A 19,727-nucleotide genomic window follows, 5' to 3' on the forward strand; every position below is an offset into this window, starting at 1 on the left:
CGTGTTTTTAATATTTTGTTGGGAGCTGCTCAGAGTGGCTGGGGAAACCCAGCCAGATGGATGGGGTATAAATAATTTTGTTGTTGTTTAGTTGTTTAGTCATGTCCAACTCTTCGTGGCCCCATGGACCAGAGCACACCAAGCACTCCTGTCTTCCACTGCCTCCCGCAGTTTGGTCAAATTCATGTTGGTAGCTTCGAGAACACTGCCCAACTATCTCGTCCTCTGTCGTTCCCTTCTCCTTTTGTCCTCAATCTTTCCCAACATCAGGGTCTTTTCCAGGGAGTCTTCTCTTCTCATGAGGTGGCCAAAGTATTGGAGTCTCAGCTTCAGGATCTGTCCTTCCAGTGAGCACTCAGGGCTGATTTTCTTCAGAATGGATAGGTTTGATCTTCTTGCAGTCCATGGGACTCTGAAGAGTCTCCTCCAGCACCGTAATTCAAAAGCATCAATTCTTTGGTGATCAGCCTTCTTTATGGTCCAGCTCTCACTTCCATACATAGATGATGATCATGATGAGCTGAAGCTGTCATCTGGACATCTGCAATGGCTATCTCAAATGTACACACCTCTGCTTTAATGTTAAGTGAACATGGCTTGCATTTGCAAACTGAATGAAAGCTGGCTTGAGGGAAAACACATCAAACTGGATTAAGATACTACAGGGTAGATTTGGTTTGTAGCTAACATCATGTGCATATGGCTTCAAATGCCAATGGTGGAAGTCTACTGGAGCCAGAGTAAAATGGTAATGTGTACCAGCCTGGGAGTAAAGCAAAAAAAAAAAAACCCAGTAAATAGCCATACGTAAATGTAAACTGAATTACATCTGGGTTCGTTTATACCATTTTCCTTGTGTGTCTGTACAGTTGATATGTTAAAGCAGTGTTTCCCAAACTTGGGTCTCCAGCTGTTTTTGGACTACAACTCCCATCATCCCTAGCTAGCAAGACCAGTGGCCAGGGATGATGGGAATTGTAGTCCCAAAACAGCTGAAGACCCAAGTTTGGAAAACACTGTACTAAAGAACCAACAGCAAGAGGTCACATCATGATCCAAGTCAAATATTGTCCCTTGTCCACCGAGGAGCAGAATTAGTATTCCTAATGAGTGAACCGGAAATATAACAGGCATTTTACTTTCATATTTCTATGTTGCGATTGCACTTGGAATACCGTGTACAGCTTTGGTTGCTGCATCTCAAAATGGATATTGCAGAGCTGGGAAAAGTGCAGAAGACGGCAACCAAATTGATCAGGAGGTTTCACAACTTTGGTATTGCAATATTACCATATTTGGGGCCGGCCAGGCAGATCCCTGTACAAAAACAGCTGCACACTGCAAGGTTATATTGCTGGTCTTACTAGTGTGTTACTGGTAAGGAACCATCCTCAGGGATCATGAATTCTTAGCAGGACAATGCTTAGCTGTCTGGCAAAAGATAAACCTTACTTAGATAAACCTTAATTAGCACTTTGTTTTGCTTATGTAATTCCTGCAATAATTACAGCAATTAAGGAAAAAAACTTAGTCTGGTCTTTTTGCAAATTCGCTTTCACCATGTGCATTTATTTTAAGTCACACACACTGTATGTATAAACATAACTGTTCCCCTTGATATGTCTGTATCCAAGTGACTTTGCGGCAATGACAAACCCTTTGCAGAGTTGCTGCGCTGGCACCGTTGAAGATGCTGATGCAAAACCAAAAATGTCTTGGCAGACTTCGCATATGCAGATTGCTGCTTTTTGTTTGTTAAACAAAGGCAACTGTGGTATTTTTAGTTCTATTCAAAATACGGGAAGCAAAAATCATTCTTGCCAAGTGGCAAGGGACAGAACTGGCGGAGGGAGAAATTAAATCCAGATTTCCACAAAAGAACTCCAAACCTTGCTCACGTTTTGTGCTCTGGTCTGACCTGTCATTCTACCATGTCATAGATATTAAGTGCAGTGCAGTTCTTGTGTCTTACGGTCACGTGGTTGAACTTTCAGAGTTCGTGTCCCCAGGCACTGGGATGTTCAACACAGCCAGAGGGTGGAGGAATCTCAGTTCTGCTATTAACGATTGTGTGAGGGAGAAAGGTGATCCAGGGATCCAGTCACTCAACCTGCCACCACAGCTACTTGGCCAAAGAGTTATGGGTCAGAAGAACCATTGCCTCCACTCTTCAGTTCATCCATTGCTGCAATGGAAGTGAGTGGCCCAATGTCAGGCTTCTTCCCCCTGTGTCAGTAGATAAGAGATCAAACCAAAGGAACACCTTACCAGTTAGAATCTTTAATAATCACAGTGAGAGAACAAAGAACACATCTCCTAGAAATGGTGGTGCTCCCAATTAAGGGACACTCCCCCCTCCGTCCCTATTAATTTACATCACTCCTACATTTTGTAATCTGAATTTGTACCCTCTGTGCTTTCTGTTCTAACACTTTCTGAGCTCTGTGTGTCTTTGGAGAAGGAGGGGGGACTGTGTCCAGAGACTGAATCTGTTAACTCTCTCTCTTCCAGTGTTTCTTCAGCTAGTAGTTCCCCATCCAGTATTTCCCAGCTTCTGCCTTCTGAACTGTGCCCCTCTGCAAACCACTGTTCCAAATCTATGCTGTCCTCCTCTTCCTGGGAAGATTCAGGATCAGGGGGAGGGGGTGGCCCCCACCATTCTTCTTCTGTGCAGCCATCCTCAGCACCCTGACACCCAAGCAAGATATGTGAAAGAAAACACTCTTCTCAGCTTTTTGTGCAAACCTGAAGTAGCTGAGTTGCGAGAGAACGAGACTCTTAATCTCAGGGTTGTGGGTTTGAGCCCTGTGTTGGGTGAACAATTCCTGCATTGCAGGGACCCTTGTGGTCCCTTCCAGCTCTACAATTCTATGATTCTATCTCCAAGTCTATTATTTATCACTTCTGCTTTTCTCTCTTTCATAGCTTTTATGGTCTCTTTCACAGCATTTATTTTCATTCTGTTCATTGCTGGGTTCAACCCACAGGCAACCCAGTCAGGTTTTCCCAGTTCCTCCTCCAGTTTAAAGAGACTGGAAAACAAAACACTGCTTTTTAAGTGAGCAAATAGTACCCAACCATCAGCCACCCATTGGTGTCAATATGAACCAACCTGTCTCCACCACCATACGTGCCGTACGATCTCACAGGTGCCCATTAAGAATCTGGAAGTACAGGCAAGGAGTAAATCCTGACAACCCTTTTAATGCAATTGTTCACTGATACTGTACCAACCCAGAGCCTCAGGAGATCCTTAGTAAGTAAATGCATTTGAATGAGACCACATGTTACAAGGCTCAGCTCTCCTCTTCCCATTGAGCTGAATGAATGAAAAGTATCGAGACAGAATTTTGTTGCTGCATCTCAGTTGCTCATCGGTGGGAGGCAAAGAGTGATAGTGGTTTTGCATCAACTGCTCTTTTTTCCTGCTCTTGCTTTTGGGGGTACTTGTTTTGTGCTTTTGATAATATTATTAAAGGTATTTTGTAACTGTCGCAAGTCACCATGGGCAGGTGGTTGCAGAAAGCTGGGCTAAAAATTAAAATAATATACAATATGCACACGTGCTGCACTTCTGACCTCAATATTTGACTCCGCAGTGCATGTTTATACACAATCTCTTCTCATTATGGCACTAAATCTTCACATCTGGTACAGAGAACAAGGGCTTACACCGCTGTATAGCTGCACATTCTTCATCAAACAACCACTCCTCCTCCTTATTTCAGGGTCAACAAACAATCCTGAGAATTGGAGGGAAACTATAATTATAATCATCGTGCAAAATAGCTCCGATAATCACACAGGGGAAAGTAATGGCCTGCCTTTTCAATGTTGAGTTCCCCATAATATAAATACACACATCCCAGGATTTTAAACAAGTGTTGCAATTAAGTGCCTTGATAAAACAAGCCAGTTATCTTGTTTGGTGGAAAATAATGTTTAAAGCACACAGGGCAATTTTAAATTGCCCTCCCACTATACTTTACCAATACCACGCTGTCATTAAAGCTGTTGTTCTTTGTATGAGTGTAAACTAGCAGAGACAGTGATAGGGACAGTGACAGTGGTGTTTCCTGCTTGGCAGGGGGTTGGACTCGATGGCCCTTGTGGTCTCTTCCAACTCTAAGATTCTATGATTCTAGGGCATGAATGCTTGGGAAATATTTAAAAAGGTCTGAAGAAGGACTGGTGCTTTATTGGTTCACTTCACACTATGGTCAGAGTCAGGATGCTCCCGAATCTTCTTCTTTGGCAATTAGTTGTAGCCGAGTAAGGTTCTCTTCCATAAACACAGTTTTAACAGTGAGCCATAAGTGACCATGGTGCAAATTCTGGATCCACATGTCCTTCCACAGTGGGGACATAGGTTTCTGGGCAGGAGTTGATCATGGTGAGGGTTTGCTGAATGTGCCTTCCTCTTAGCACGTTTCTCCTTTTCGTCCTGAGTTCAAGCATCTTCAAAGTCCATGACACATTTGGTAAAGGCTGTTCTCCAATTGGAGCGCTTTCAGGCCATTGTTTCCCAGTTGTCGGTGTTTATACTACATTTTTTAGATTTGCCTTGAGAGAGTCTTTAAACCTCTTTGTTAACCACCAGCATTAAGCTTTCCATTTTGAAGTTCAGAATAGAGCAGTTGCTTTGGAAGACGATAATCAGGCATCCGCACAACATGGCCTGTCCAACGAAGTTGATGTTGAAGAATCATCGCTTTGACACTGGTGATCTTTGCTTCTTCCAGTACACTGGCATTAGTTCTCCTATCTTCCCAAGTAATGTGTAAAAAAATTTTGGAGACACCGTTGATGGAATCTTTCGAGGGGCTGGAGATGGCGTTTATAAGTGGTCCATGTTTCACAAGCATACAGTAATGTTGGTAGTACAATAGCTTTGTAAACAAGCATTTTGCTTTCCCTGTGAATGTCCTGGTCCTCAAACACTCTGCACTTCAGTGGGGAGAAAGCTGCACTTGCAGAGCTCAGGCGATGCTGGATTTCGGCATCAGTGTTGGCCCTTGTGGAAAGATAATATTGAGTAGCTGGAAACCCCAAGAGGGGAGACTGCTGTTGTGCCACTGTGAGAACAGAATGCTAGAACAGGTGGACTGCTGGTCTGCTCCTACAAGCGTATTCTTATGTTCTTATGATGAGAAACAATCCTAGGAGTTGCTGTGCCTGCTCTGCATTGTACCAGCAAACATGTAGACGTCTTGGAGCAGGTGACAGTATTATAACCTGAAAACTGCATTGTTTTATAGTTATGGTGCCCAAAGGGTGTAGTTGTGCATTTGAGAGCCTTATGTTGATCCCTGTGCTAACACAAGAAACATTGTACAATGCTGACACGAGAAGCCACCTTGTTATCTGATCTGGGATAGGAAAAGGAGTCTTAGTCATGACAAGGTAAAAGGTCAACCTTTCCTCAAATCTGCAAGTGTCTGACACAACTGAGCGTCTCTGCCAAGAGCTGATTAAGAGGTTTTGGAGGAAGCCTCGCCCAATTGTCAACTTTTAATTTCTCTGCTCGCTTAAAGCAATGCCAGATGCTGGCGGGGGCTGGGGGATTTGTGGGTAGAGATTGAGCATGACCTTTTATTTGGCCTCTTTATTAAACCTCACAATAATTTCTTATAATTTTAACATATTAAATCGCACAATAATTTCATAATTATGTGTCTAAGTATTTCTAATAGTTATAACCAAATCAATAATTTTTGATATAACTGTAAAAACTACTCTGAAAATTTATTCTTCCAGAAATAAAACCTTCCTCTGGTTGTAAATATTAAGATGAGACCAGCAAGAATGAGTCTTTCATAAAAATAATTAATTAATTAATAAATCAAGTCTTACTGACTAGTGATTTAAATTGTGATTTAAATTGATTTGATTTAAATCAAATCCACCCTGCTTACAACTGTGTCAAGAATCAATGCCAGTAAGGTTATCTGGAAGCAAGCCTTTTCCTTCAGTTATAAAAAAAAATCCTCTGTTGAATGGCTTTGACTAGTAAGCAACGAGGGACACGGGTGGCGCTGTGGGTTAAACCACAGAGCCTAGGGCTTGCCAATCAGAAGGTCGGCAGTTCGAATCCCTGTGACGGGGTGAGCTCCCATTGCTCAGTCCCAGCTCCTGCCCACCTAGCAGTTCAAAAGCACGTCAAAGTGCAAGTAGATAAATAGGGACCGCTCCGGCGGGAAGGTAAACGGCGTTTCCGTGCACTGCTCTGGTTCGCCAGAATCGGCTTAGTCATGCTGGCCACATGACCCGGAAGCTGTACTCTGGCTCCCTCGGCCAATAAAGTGAGATGAGCACCACAACCCCAGAGTCGGCCACGACTGGACCTAACGGTCAGGGGTCCCTTTATCTTTACCTTTAAGCAACATTTCAGAGCTGAGGGCCACATTTCCTTTGGGAAAAGTGACCAGGGGGCGTGTACCAGTGGATCTAGGTGGGAAAAATGGACAGGATGAACTGAAATGTGGGAGGGTTTCTCTTCTCAGTACACCTTGTAGTGTACCTGACAGTAGTTTCCTGGGAAAGCCCTCTAAATACATGCTTAGGAAAACAATACATTTCCCTATCACTGAATTTTCGTACCAATTTCCTTATATCTAAGGATGAAGAGTTGGTAGTACATATCTGTGTTTACGGTACTTTGACGGAAACCAGAGTGCACAGAAAAGCTGTTTACCTTCCCACCACAGTGGTACCTATTTATCTACTTGCACTTGGCATGCTTTTGAACTGCTAGGTTGGCAGGAGCTGGGACCGAACAACGGAAGCTCACCCTGTCGCGCCAACCTTCTGATTGGCAAATCCTAGGCTCTGTGGTTTAATCCACAGCATCACCCGCATCCCACGTTTACGGTATAGAAATCTGTTACTAAAATGCATGTTCTGTTAGTCATTCCTGTGACTCGAACAGCTATGTTCATACTTTGCAGTATATCATAGTTTTGACAGAGCATGCAGTCTAGAGGAGGAGTTTGGAATCATCTACTTTTCCTTAAATGCAGCTTCCTGTGTCATCTGAACTGAGAACTATGGTTAATACTAACCATGGTTAATTTCAGAAAGTCAGATTCATAGCCCATGTTTTGCCTTACAAGTTGGTGAAGTTGATGTGTTTAGTTTGAGGAAAATCATTGTCAATATTTACTAAAGGGTGGAAACCCCTTAGCGACTTTTTACATGAAAAAGAAAATGGACTTGTGATATTTGGGTTTGAGGATGGAAGTAAATATTGGTTTATAGAAAGTGGAATTGTTGGGTGTAATATTGGAGTGAGTGTTTTGAATAATTTTCTACATATAGCTGACCGACAAAGAATTGGAATTTCTTTTTTCTTTGTCTCCTTGTTTTCCTTTGTTTTGTTTTTATTTAGATTATTTTTTATCTTTGATATAAAATGATACTGGAAATTTTGATATTAACTTTTGTATATCTTTTTTCAAACTTTATTGGGAGAAGACTGTTGGCTTGTAAGACATTAATCATAGTTAGGGGTAACCACAGTTTATGACACCAGGTGACACAACAAACTAGAAGAAACTAGAAGGAAGGAAGGAAGGAAGGAAGGAAGGAAGGAAGGAAGGAAGGACTTACAGACTCCTGGTCCCAACAGAACACAGGAGAGCATACAAGCCCAAGGCTTGCTCTGGTTCGTTCCTAAGTCTTGGCCAAATCGGGTCAATATCTGATTTCGATTAGCACCATTAATCAGTTTTTTGGGGCATATTCTATTGCTCAGAATCCAAATCCTTCTGATGACTTCATGATATTTTAAAACATGTGCTCCTCCAAAACATGGGTCATTCTCATCGCTATGTGTTTTGGTTTCTTTCAGATTCGGACCTGAGCATGCGGACTCTTAGCACTCCCAGCCCAGCGCTAATATGTCCGCCAAATTCGCACATTTTGCAGAATGGCCGTGGATCTTCCACATCGTCCTCTTCAATTACTGGGGAGACCATCGCAATGGTTCACTCGCCTCCTCCAACCCACCTCACCCATCCTCTCATCCGGTCTGCCTCCCGACTTCAGAAGGAACGGGCTAACATCGACCGGCTGCCGGACCATTCGGTGATCCAGATATTCTCCTTCCTGCCTACCAACCAGCTGTGCCGCTGCGCCCGTGTGTGTCGCCGCTGGTATAATCTTGCTTGGGACCCCCATCTCTGGAGGACTATTCGTTTGACAGGCGAGACAATCAACGTGGACAGAGCCCTGAAGGTGCTGACCAGGCGACTTTGCCAGGACACCCCCAACGTCTGTCTTATGTTGGAGACGGTAATTGTTAGTGGCTGCAGGCGGCTCACAGACAGAGGGCTCTATACTATTGCTCAGTGCTGCCCTGAACTGAGGCAGTTAGAGGTATCGGGTTGCTACAATATTTCCAATGAGGCGGTCTTCGATGTGGTGTCGCTGTGTCCCAACCTGGAACACTTGGATGTGTCAGGTAATAGAAAATATATCTGTGCTTAAATTTGGGTGGAGAACTTTGCTTAAGGCAGGGATGAGGAGGAGGAGTTTGGATTTGATATCCCGCCTTTCACTCCCCTTCAGGAGTCTCAAAGCGGCTAACATTCTCCTTTCCCTTCCTCCCCCACAACAAACACTCTGTGAGGTGAGTGGGGCTGAAAGACTTCAAGGAAGTGTGGCTAGCCCAAGGTCACCCAGCAGCTGCATGTGGAGGAGCGGAGACGCGAACCCGGTTCACCAGATTACGAGTCTACCCCTCTTAACCACTACACCACACTGGCTTTTCAACTAAGAGGCGCTGTGTCCAGGGCAGCTGTCTACCAGCTCCACCTGGTACGCAGGCTGAGACCCTACCTGCCTACAGACTGTCTCACCAGAGTGGTCCATGCTCTGGTTATCTCCCGCTTGGACTACTGCAACGCGCTCTATGTTGGGCTACCTTTGAAGGTGACCCGGAAACAACTAATCCAGAATGCAGCAGCTAGACTGGTGACTGGGAGTGGCCACCCAGACCAAATAACACCGGTCGTATTGGTTCCCAGTACGTTTCCGAGCACAATTCAAAGTGTTGGTGCTGACCTTTAAAGCCCTAAACGGCCGTGGCCCAGTATACCTGAAGGAGCGTCTCCACCCCCATCGTCCAGCCCGGACACTGAGGTCCAGCTCTGAGGGCCTTCTGGCAGTTCCCTAACTTTGATAAGTGAGGTTACAGGGAACCAGGCAGAGGGCCTTCTTAGTAGTGGTGCCTGCCCTGTGGAATGCCCTCCCATCAGATGTTAAGGAAATAAACAACTATCTGACTTTTAGAAGACATCTGAAGGCAGCACTGTTTAGGGAAGTTTTTAATGCTTGATGTTTTATTGTGCTTTTAATATTCTGTTGGGAGCTGCCCAGAGTGGCTGGGGAAACACAGCCATATGGGCAGGGTATAAATAAATAAAGAATAGGCTTATTGTGACCCCCAAAGTCTTCCCATCTGGCCCCCAGGGCCTCTCCACTTCACACACACCCTATCCTCCTCAACCTCCATGCTGGAATAGGAAGTTTAACCCAACAGCTTTTGTTATTTTTGCTTGCTGTTTGGCAATGCACATTGCAGGCATAGGTCTTCAGATCAGGACCACCGCATGGGGCAAAGGGCTAAAGCCCTCTTGTTGCGGATGCCAGGGTTCAGACTTGTATCTGCTTAGCGGTACCTATGGAATGCCGATTCTAGTCTCTGTGTATAGGGAAATGAAAAAATGATGGATGAATGGGTTTGCTTGTGTGTGAATGGAATGCTTAAAAGCTAAATCCCAATATTAACTCCTTTGTGTTCTAGTTGATGCATTTTTCTTTTCTATTTTCTGATCTTTAAAAAAACCTTCAAGGCTAATCCTCGGCTCTCCAAAGTGACCTTATGCTTAAATTAGTGGGGGCTTGTCTTTCATGTGTCTTTTCAATTAAAGCCATAGTTTGCAGAGGTAGAAATTGCCTCAGGTATACAAAACCAACAAAGACTCTAGTGGCACCTTAAAGACTAGCTATTGTAATACAACTAGGGGTGTGGGATAAATTCAGTTCAGGTTGCATTTAAAGGCAGGCCTACCAGACTTGCACTTTCCAAAACAATACATGAACCAAAACAAAGTCATCCTTTGAAATTCGCTGTTCCCAAATATTGTGATGCAGTTATTCAGACAAGCAATGTGCACAAAAATGCATGTATTGGTGTAAATGTACATATATTAGTGAAAATAACATACAAAAATGCATTATAATAGGGAAATTGGTTTGCAAAAATGCTTAGTAAAAAATGCACACAAAAATGTGCAGATCGGGAGAAATATTCATTAAAATGCTGATTTATTTTCATGAGGCCTTTTTCAAAACCCTAACTTCCCTCACTTAAAACTTGCCTAACTTCAAAATATAGAAGGTGAGAGAAGCTGCAATGGTCACTTTTGCCCATCCAAGTCTTTAGTTTCTACAGGGTTCTCTTCATTGCAGTTGCTACAACAGAATGAGATTGAATTAATTCTCAAATATTCAAAACATTGTGCTAAATGGTGTGTGCAATACTGCCCTCTGCTGGAGAGGTTGTCTCAGCTAAGGAATGTGCACATCTTTCCGGTTCCTCTTAATGCAACTTGGCAGACCAAGTCTCAACAGCCTGCTCTGAGCCCAATTAATTGCCATATTAAAAGGATACGAAGAATACAGTGATGCATATCAGCATCTATAGCCTATTGAACCACACACCAGAAGTACCCAGGGAGTGTTACAGGCAAATATCAACGGGACTTAAAAGTAGCTGGGGGTTTTTATTTTAAAAAAATATTTATGCTTTTCAGGTTTATACAATTCATTAATTTTACAATCATTTTAATATTTCAAAACTTGACTTCCTTCCCCCTCTTTCTGCGGTTCCTTAAATTTATTTTTAATATCGTCTGCATATTCCAAATTAACTTAATTTTCTCTTTTATTCATCTGCTTTTAATATATACTTTTATAAAACTGCAGGTTATTACAATAACCCTGCCAATGTTTTTATCTGTTTGCAGTTTGTTTGTAAATAGTCCGTAAACCATTTCCCTTCTTTTATAAAAAGTTTATATTGATTTCTTATTCTTCCAGTAAGTTTCGCCATTTCTGTATATTCCATAAGTTTTTGTATCCATTCTTCCTTTTCTGGGACTTCTGCTTATTTCCATTTTGGGGCGAGTAACATTCTCGTAGCTGTCATTAGCAGCTTCTGGCTTGGAAAATGTATCGGAGGAAGAAGAACAAATCTCACGTGTCTTAGAGTGAGCAAGAACTTAGGTTCACCTTCTCACCTTGCACATCCTTGTCTCAGAGACACTGCATAAATTATGTCTTCCCTTACAAATGTGTACACCAGTGCAGGGAAATCACACACATGATGCCAGTGTGCACCACTAGGTGTGAAGATCACTTTAAGTAGTTTGGCAAGTGTACATATTAGATATTTCAGCATATTCCGAACAATCAGATATAATATTCGCATGCCAGGTCGATGGAGACACAAACACCCATCTGTTCATCTCAGGGCATTATATACTACTATTTTCCTTTACAATTTGCAGTGATTTCTCTCCCTCTTGTCCATGGGTAGGCAAACTAAGGCTCGGGGGCCGAATCCAGCCCAATCACCTTCTAAATCCAGTGCCCGGACAGTCCAGGAACCAGCATGATTTTACATGAGTAGAATGTATGCTTTTATTTAAAATGCATCTCTGGGTTATTTGTGGGGCCTGCCTGGTGTTTTTACATGAGTGGAATGTGTGCTTTTATTTAAAATGCATCTCTGGGTTATTTGTGGGGCATAGAAATTCATTCATTTCCCCCAAAAAAATATAGTCCGGCCCCCTACAAGGTCTGAGGGACAGTAGACCGGCCCCCTACTGAAAAAGTTTGCTGACCCCTGACCTTGTCCCATCATCACCTGGTTAGATCCACCAGGATCTTTTGAAGGGTTGAAAGCATGTAGGATGACTTTCGAAGTCTGCTGATCTCATATCATTCAGGCATGTTAGAGTTTAAAGAGATCTCATTACAGTGAGAAACACACATCAGGTCAGAGAAAGTAGATGTGGAAGAAGAAGGAGTCCCAACAAAAGAAGAATGGATACAAAAACTTATGGAATATGCAGAAATGGTGAACTTACCGGAAAAATAAGAAATCAAGATAAACTTTTTATAAAAAGAATGGAAATGGTCTATGGCATATTGACAAACAAAATGTAAAGAGATAAGAACATTGGCAGGATTATTATGATAACCTGCAGGTTTATAAGAGTATATATTTAAAGCAGATGAATAAATGAGCAAATTAAGTTAATTTAGATATGCAGAAAATATTAGAAATAAATTTAAGGAACCGCAGAAAGAGGGGGGAGGAAGTCAAGTTTTGAAATGTTAAAATGGTGGTAAAATTATTGAAATTTATAAAACTGAATATCATAAATAAGATAAAGGAAAGAAAAGTAGTTGCATAAATTCACGACAAATAGCAAAAGAGATGACAATGGTGTGTTTGTCTGTATGGATGACTTAACCACTTTGGCTCACTTCCAGACATATGTGACAGGAAGCAGATAGAATTATCCCGGAGATTTGCACGTGAGAGAATGAGATATGTCACGATCCACATTCCTTTCCACATGTTCTTGAGCAGAGTCATCCATTGCATCGCTGTTGGTGTGAGAATTCTCCTGAATGAGCAGGTGCACACAATCTATAGCTTTTATGTGAGCAAGCATTAAGGCAGAAAGAGGGAGCGGATGAGTGAGTTTGGTGGAACAGACTGAATATGCTAGGGCAGGAGGTGTGCATCCAGCTCAGCACATAAATTGAGTACACCTGCATGTTTCCAAATATGTGCATGTTGCTAAAGGTGCATTTTTTCTGGGAATCTATTTGTAACCATGCAGTGAGATCTGTCCTTTGCACGCATCCTGTCTCCCCAGCGAGGTTCACCTAGTGCCTTCATTATACACATCTAGGTACCAGGCAAAAATGTTCCTCCAACACCCTTTTAGAATGTGTTGGGGGCATTAATGGGTTGTTTTTGTTTTGATTACGTATACTACGAGAAGTGAGGTTACAGGGAACCAGGCAGAGGGCCTTCTTGGTAGTGGCGCCTGCCCTGTGGAACGCCCTCCCATCAGATGTCAAGGCAATAAGCAACTATCTTACTTTTAAAAGACATCTGAAGGCAGCCCTGTTTAGGGAAGTGTTTAATGTTTAATGCTGTATTGTATTTTTAATATTCAGTTGGTAGCCGCCCAGAGTGGCTGGGGAAACCCAGCCAGATGGGTGGGGTATAAATTATAAATTATTATTAAATTATTATATTATTATCCTCCGAACTGCCCTAAGACCTGCAGGTATAGGGCCGTATACAAATTTATTTATAATAATAATAGTTATTCTATGAATATTACTGTGACCATTTGACAGCTTGAAAGTTTCCCAAGGCCTTGTTTGAGTCATTCAGGTTCTGTTCAGTTAGGTATCCTAGAAATAATATTTTCGTGTCAAAACCACACAGAAGTTAGCATTCAGTTTTTTTCCACTTTTAAGAGAGAGATCAGTTTTGGGCAAGATTCCTATACATGTGAGCTTGACTGCAAACCATTATCTCAAAGGCTGGCCAAAGTTCTTTCAGCTCTCTTGAAACTTTCTCCTTCCATTTCAAATCCTTTACATTTCCTCTGTGGAAAACTGCTATGAGCCTGCAGGTTTTTACATCTTTATTGTTTGGGACAGGAAAAGTGGTTTCAGCCACAGGAAAATGTCATTAAATTTAAACCACAGGCAGAAAGATCTTCTATGACAAGGTGGTGGGTGAATTACCTACCTTTCTTGTAGGTGCTGTGGAGTCCCCAAATAGGTGATATTCATCTGAGAAATCTTCCTGACATCTGCAGGCTACATTGGCCGTGCTCATAGGTCATGCTGTGTCATGGCAGATACAATGCACATGATGCAAAGTTGCTTGCAGCTCTCACAGCATGGATTAAATCTTCCTTTTAACCCTCTGCCACTGCATCATAATTCCTTAGGAGAAGCAACTTGGATCATACAGACCAGAGTGTAGGCAAAAGCCTTTTGGTACTGGCATGAATCAGTTACATCACCTGGGCCCCTCTAAAGACCAGTGTTGATGTTGGCATCTGTCTGTCTCGAGAGACAATGGAGTCATCTTCTTCTTCTTTGGCGATCACTCGTAGCCGAGTAAGATTGTCTTCCATGAACACAGCAGTGAGTCCATAAGTGACTGTGGAGGCCAGTTCTGGATCCACAAGTCCTTCCACATAGGTTTCAGGGCAGTAGTTGATCATGGTGAGGGTTTGCCAAGTGTGCCTTCCTCTTAGCATGTTTCTCCCTTTCGTCCTGAGTTCAAGCATCTTCAAAGTCCATGACACCTTTGGTAAAGGCTGTTCTCCAATTGGAGCGCTCGCAGGCCAGTCTTTCCCAGTTGTCAGTGTTTATACTACATTTGTTGAGACTTGCCTTGAAAGTCTTTAAACCTCTTTTGTCGACCACCAGCATTACGCTTTCCATTTTGAAGTTCGGAATAGAGTAGTTGCTTTGGGAGAAGATAATCAGGCATCCACACAACATGACCAGTCCAACGAAGTTGATGTTGAAGAATCATTGCTTCGACACTGGAGTACACCTCTGGAGGCGAAATCAAACCACTGTGTTAGCAACACTGAAGTGACCTCCCCAAGGTGCAAGCCTGGGCAGTGTGTCTGGAAGTCCTGGGCTGCCCAAACAAGACCCCCTCTTGACCTTGCTGAAGTGGTTCAAAGGAAAGTAGAGCAATATGTTTGGCCCCAGCTTGGCTGCAGGAGTTGATGGAAGGATGGGTACATGGTGCTATCCAATCTTCAAGACTCCACTCCAGATTTGTGTAGGGTTTACTCCATAGCATTTTCTTCTCCTGAAGATATCTTGCAAGGCAGTTGAGGTTTAGGATCAGAGCTTTGCTTCTCCTATGTGGGCTACCTTCCCATGTTGATGAGCCCCACCTGCTCCTCACTTCCCTCTACAGCAATGACCAATGTGCAAGCATGTGAACCAACCCAGGTAGTTGGTTTTGGGTAAGCCAGGGGTGGCCACGTTCCATATACTTTGGCAGCAATTTGCCCAGGACAGAGGTGTAGTTGCCATCCAAACTCTCAAGTGGCCAGAGTCCAGAATAAAGCTGGTTCCATTGATCAGAGGCCTTTTACAAATACAGTGTGCACACATAGCATTAATTACTGACACAATCAAGATAGGTAAGCTTCCATCAAACTTACATATTACTTGCTTGTTACATACAATTAAAAACAAAAAACAAAACAGAGGTACCAAACTGTGGAATACGTCTTATTTTGTGTAACTTGAAGATGCTAACTAATTATATTCCTTGCATGAAACTTCAAATTCTGTGTGTGTGTGTGTGTGTGTAATGTTTTACAATTTTCAATACTCATTTAAACATCCTTAAAATATCAATGACTTCCCTCCTTCTCTTTCCATAGTTCATTTTACATATCATAAATCCCTGCATATTTTACATAAACTGAACCATTCAGTATTCAATTATTACATCCATCAAAACTTGTTTACACTGTTGGATTTATCTTAATGCTGCCAGCATTTTCAGCTGTACACAGTTATTTCCCATATATTCCATAAACGTTTTCCAATCTTCTCTAAATGTATGTTCTTCTTGTTTTCTTATTCTATATGTTATGTCTGCAAGCTGCGCATATTCTGTCAGCTTAAGTTGCCATTCTTCTTTGGTTGGGACCTCACTCGTTTTCCATGTTTGAGCTAACAAAACATGGGCCGCAGTAGTAGCATACATAAATAACCTTTTTTGGCACCTGGGAATTTCCATCTGAATTATCCCCAACAAAAAGGACTCTGGTTTGTATGTTTTTAAAGTACTTTTAAATAATTTTTTCCCAATGTATTATGGATTATTTCCCAAAACTCTTTTACAGGTCCTGAAGCTTCCAATTCCTAGCATAGAAGACCCCGCTAAATAAGGTTACTGTATTTTTTGCTCTATAAGACGCACCAGACCACAAGACGCACCTAGTTTTTGGAGGAAAATATATTCTGAATCTCAGAAGCCAGAACAGCAAGAGGGATCGCTGCACAGTGAAAGCAGCAATCCCTCTTGCTGTTCTGGCTTCTGTGATAGCTGTGCAGCCTGCATTCGCTCCATAAGACGCACACACATTTCCCCTTACTTTTTAGGAGGGGAAAAGTGAGTCTTATAGAGCAAAAAATACGGTATTTTATTTTCTTAAAGGAGAAGTAGTCATCGATGCAGAGCCACAAAATAACCACCTTCTCTTTTCCTCCCTGAATTTAGGTTGTTCCAAAGTTACATGCATCAGCCTAACCCGCGAAGCTTCCATCAAGTTGTCTCCTTTACATGGAAAACAGATCTCTATCCGCTACCTAGACATGACGGACTGCTTTGTCCTTGAAGATGAAGGACTGCACACCATTGCCGCCCACTGCACTCAGTTGACACACCTGTACCTGCGGCGCTGCATCCGCATCACCGACGAAGGCCTCCGCTACCTGATGATTTACTGCACGTCCATCAGGGAGCTGAGCGTGAGCGACTGCCGCTTTGTCAGCGATTTCGGCATGCGCGAGATCGCCAAGCTGGAGCTGCGCCTGCGGTACCTCAGCATCGCCCACTGCGCCCGCATCACTGACGTCGGCATCCGCTACATCGCCAAGTACTGCAGCAAGTTGCGATACCTCAACGCACGGGGCTGTGAGGGCATCACGGACCACGGAGTGGAGTACCTTGCCAAAAATTGCACAAAACTCAAGTCGCTAGACATTGGGAAATGCCCTCTGGTCTCCGACGCCGGCTTGGAGTTCCTGGCTCTGAACTGCTTCAATCTGAAGAGGCTGAGCCTGAAGTCATGTGAAAGCATCACCGGACAAGGCCTGCAGATTGTGGCGGCCAACTGCTTTGATTTGCAGATGATGAACGTGCAGGATTGCGAGATCTCGGTGGAAGCTTTGCGGTTTGTCAAACGTCACTGCAAGCGCTGCATTATAGAGCACACCAACCCTGCCTTTTTCTGAAGCGACAGGTCTCACTTGTTGAGGGAAGCAAAGTATTAAAAATGTCTGTATGTACACTTGCACAGAATGTCTGTATACAGCAACTGTACTTTCTGTGTGCCATAAGCAGAAAACATAGAAGCTTAGCATCATCTACATTTGGTCCCTAAGACACCTTTTAGTGGCCTTGTTCAAATCTTTAAAATGCCAGCATTTAGTATTTTAAAAACGTAATTCTCTAGCCTTTACAGTTACTGAGCTACAAGATAGTTTGTGTGTGTGTGTGTGTGTGTGTGTGTGTGTGTGTGTGTGTACAGTTTGGAAAGAGAGTAACAGAAGCCCCAGTTTGTTTTTGGCTTCAAATGCCCAAGTGAGTTGTGACTAAGGCTGCAGGCCTGTACACACTTACCTGGGCGTAAATTCCATTGGAAACAATAAGCCTTCCTTTCAAGTAGACATGCATAGGATTGTTCTGGAAATCCTACTGAAACAAATGGAAGAAGCCATGACAAGTCTCATTGCTTTCAACAAAACTTCACCACGGCTACCTTTTAGCTGAATTAGAGCCATAATATCTAGACTTAGCCCATGTTGTCATTTGAGAGGTTGTCAGGTTTGCCTGTTTTAGTTTTAGGGTGTGTGAGTTTTTTTTACATTTTCAGTGCTGGAATTACAGTTGAATGAACAATGGTGTCAAAGCATAAGTGTAATACACCCACCAACTCTGGTCATTACGAGTCATTGTAATTATGCAACCAGCAGCAAACTTGCTTTGGCACAGGTGTGTTTTGAATGTGATGTTCAGCACTGAACAAATTGCCTGCTCCCTGCTCTTTGTTTCTGTCATGAGTCCTGTTGAGAGCTTTTTTTTGAAGAGGGTCATAAGCCACCTTCCTTTAACTCAGATTGCATCAAAGTTTCCTGTCTCCTGGAAGAAGCATCTGTGTACATGATGTAGCTCTTGCAACACTCTTTTCTCATTTCCTCCCTCCCATCACAATTTATCTCTAAAACAATTACAGGGAAGCTGTGACATGCCGGGAGTTTGCCTGGCCTTGCTGGCTGAGGGTTATGGGCATTGGAGTCCAACAAAATCTGGAAAGCCACACGTTTCCATCCCCGATCTAAAAAGGTGTGGGTTTTCTCAGACTCAATGCTTTCTGCTAGACTCCAAAGAAACTCTTAAACATTTCAATCTTCACTATAGTAAATCCTTTATAGTTAGAATTCATAACCACAACCCTGCAATCTGAGCCTGTCTTCTCCTCATCCCCTCAGGATCTGTTAGCCTTGTCTCTTTTCATTTAGCAAATGGGTGGCCAGCCTATGACACAAGTGTGACAATCAGAGAACCCCTAAAACTTGCCATGGCACAGTCAGTCCTTCTACTCCCATCTGAGTCATATTTTGCTGTCTGCTTTTTGATGCAACACACTAGAAGCGGGTGGCGCTGTGGTCTAAACCACTAAGCCTCTCGGGCTTGCTGATCAGAAGGTCAGCGGTTCGAATCCCAGCTTCTGCCAACCTAGCAGTTCGAAAGCATGCGAGTGCAAGCAGATAAATAGGTACCGCTGCGGCAAGAAGGTAAACGGCATTTCCGTGCACTCCAGCTTCCGTCACAATGTCCCATTGCGTCAGAAGTGGTTTAGTCATGCTGGCTACACGACCTGGAAAGCTGTCTGTGGACAAATGCCAGCTCCCTCGGCCTGAAAGCAAGATGAGCGCTGCAACCCCATAGTTGCCTTTGACTGGACTTAACCGTCCAGGGGTCCTTTACCTTTTTACCTTTACTAGAAGCAAAGCTACGCCCTGGTTCAATAGGCTGCATATTGTCTAAAATATCATTTGTTGGCATCCATCTGTCTCAGGAGACGATGGAGGAGTGCGCCGGGGGGGGGGGGTCAAACCATTGGAGCTGTGGCTGTAGAGACCAATATGGGAGAAACATGTTTCATTGCAGCTGGGGCAGATTAAGGCGTTTGGTTGTGCTGTTGCAGATGCACCATGGTGTTTCTTCTCTCTGTGCTCCTCCCAGCAGCCATTCCTCCTCTGGTCACTGCTACAGATACATGACTTGACTGCCTGTCTCTAGGCAATGCAGTTTTCTGCAAGGGCAGGGTTGATGTCGCCAGCCTTCGTGTCATCTTTGCAGACATCTTTGTAGCGCAGAGTTGGTCTGCCAACAAGCCCCATAGAAGATGTCCTTGGGGATTCCATTCTGCTGAACTTTATACCATTTTCTGTGGAACAGGCAATGTACAGAAAAGTTGAGGTTGGGCTCTCAGTAGTACAGTGGTACCTCGGGTTACATACGCTTCAGGTTACATTCGCTTCAGGTTACAGACTCCGCTAACCCAGAAATAGTGCTTCAGGTTAAGAACTTTGCTTCAGGATGAGAACAGAAATCGTGCTCCAGCGGTGCGGCGGCGGCAAGAGGCCCCATTAGCTAAAGTGGTGCTTCAGGTTAAGAACAGTTTCAGGTTAAAAACGGACCTTCGGAACGAATTAAGTACTTAACCCGAGGTACCACTGTAATTCGGGAATGGCTGGCCCAAAACAACACAGTAGGATCCTTGCTAAGTCTACACTTTCAATACACGCATGACACTTTCCATTAATATTGAGCTCACAATGTAGTGCCT

General features: G+C 43.3%; 1 protein-coding gene across 2 annotated transcripts in view; it reads left to right on the forward strand.

The window, feature by feature from the left end:
- FBXL7 (F-box and leucine rich repeat protein 7) overlaps positions 1–17,160 on the forward strand; it is a 207,842-nt gene extending 190,682 nt beyond the window's left edge. For both annotated transcript variants that reach the window (XM_079985024.1, XM_079985023.1), the window contains 2 exons: positions 7,850–8,461; positions 16,370–17,160. In XM_079985024.1, the coding sequence (XP_079841150.1) occupies positions 7,864–8,461; positions 16,370–17,106 (1,335 nt within the window). In that variant the 5' untranslated portion in view covers positions 7,850–7,863 and the 3' untranslated portion in view covers positions 17,107–17,160. The remainder of the gene's footprint in view (positions 1–7,849; positions 8,462–16,369) is intronic.
- Positions 17,161–19,727: the final 2,567 nt, after the last annotated feature.

Source organism: Podarcis cretensis (assembly GCF_951804945.1).
Source record: "Podarcis cretensis genome assembly, chromosome: 7".
NCBI classification, from domain to species: Eukaryota; Metazoa; Chordata; class Lepidosauria; order Squamata; family Lacertidae; genus Podarcis; species Podarcis cretensis.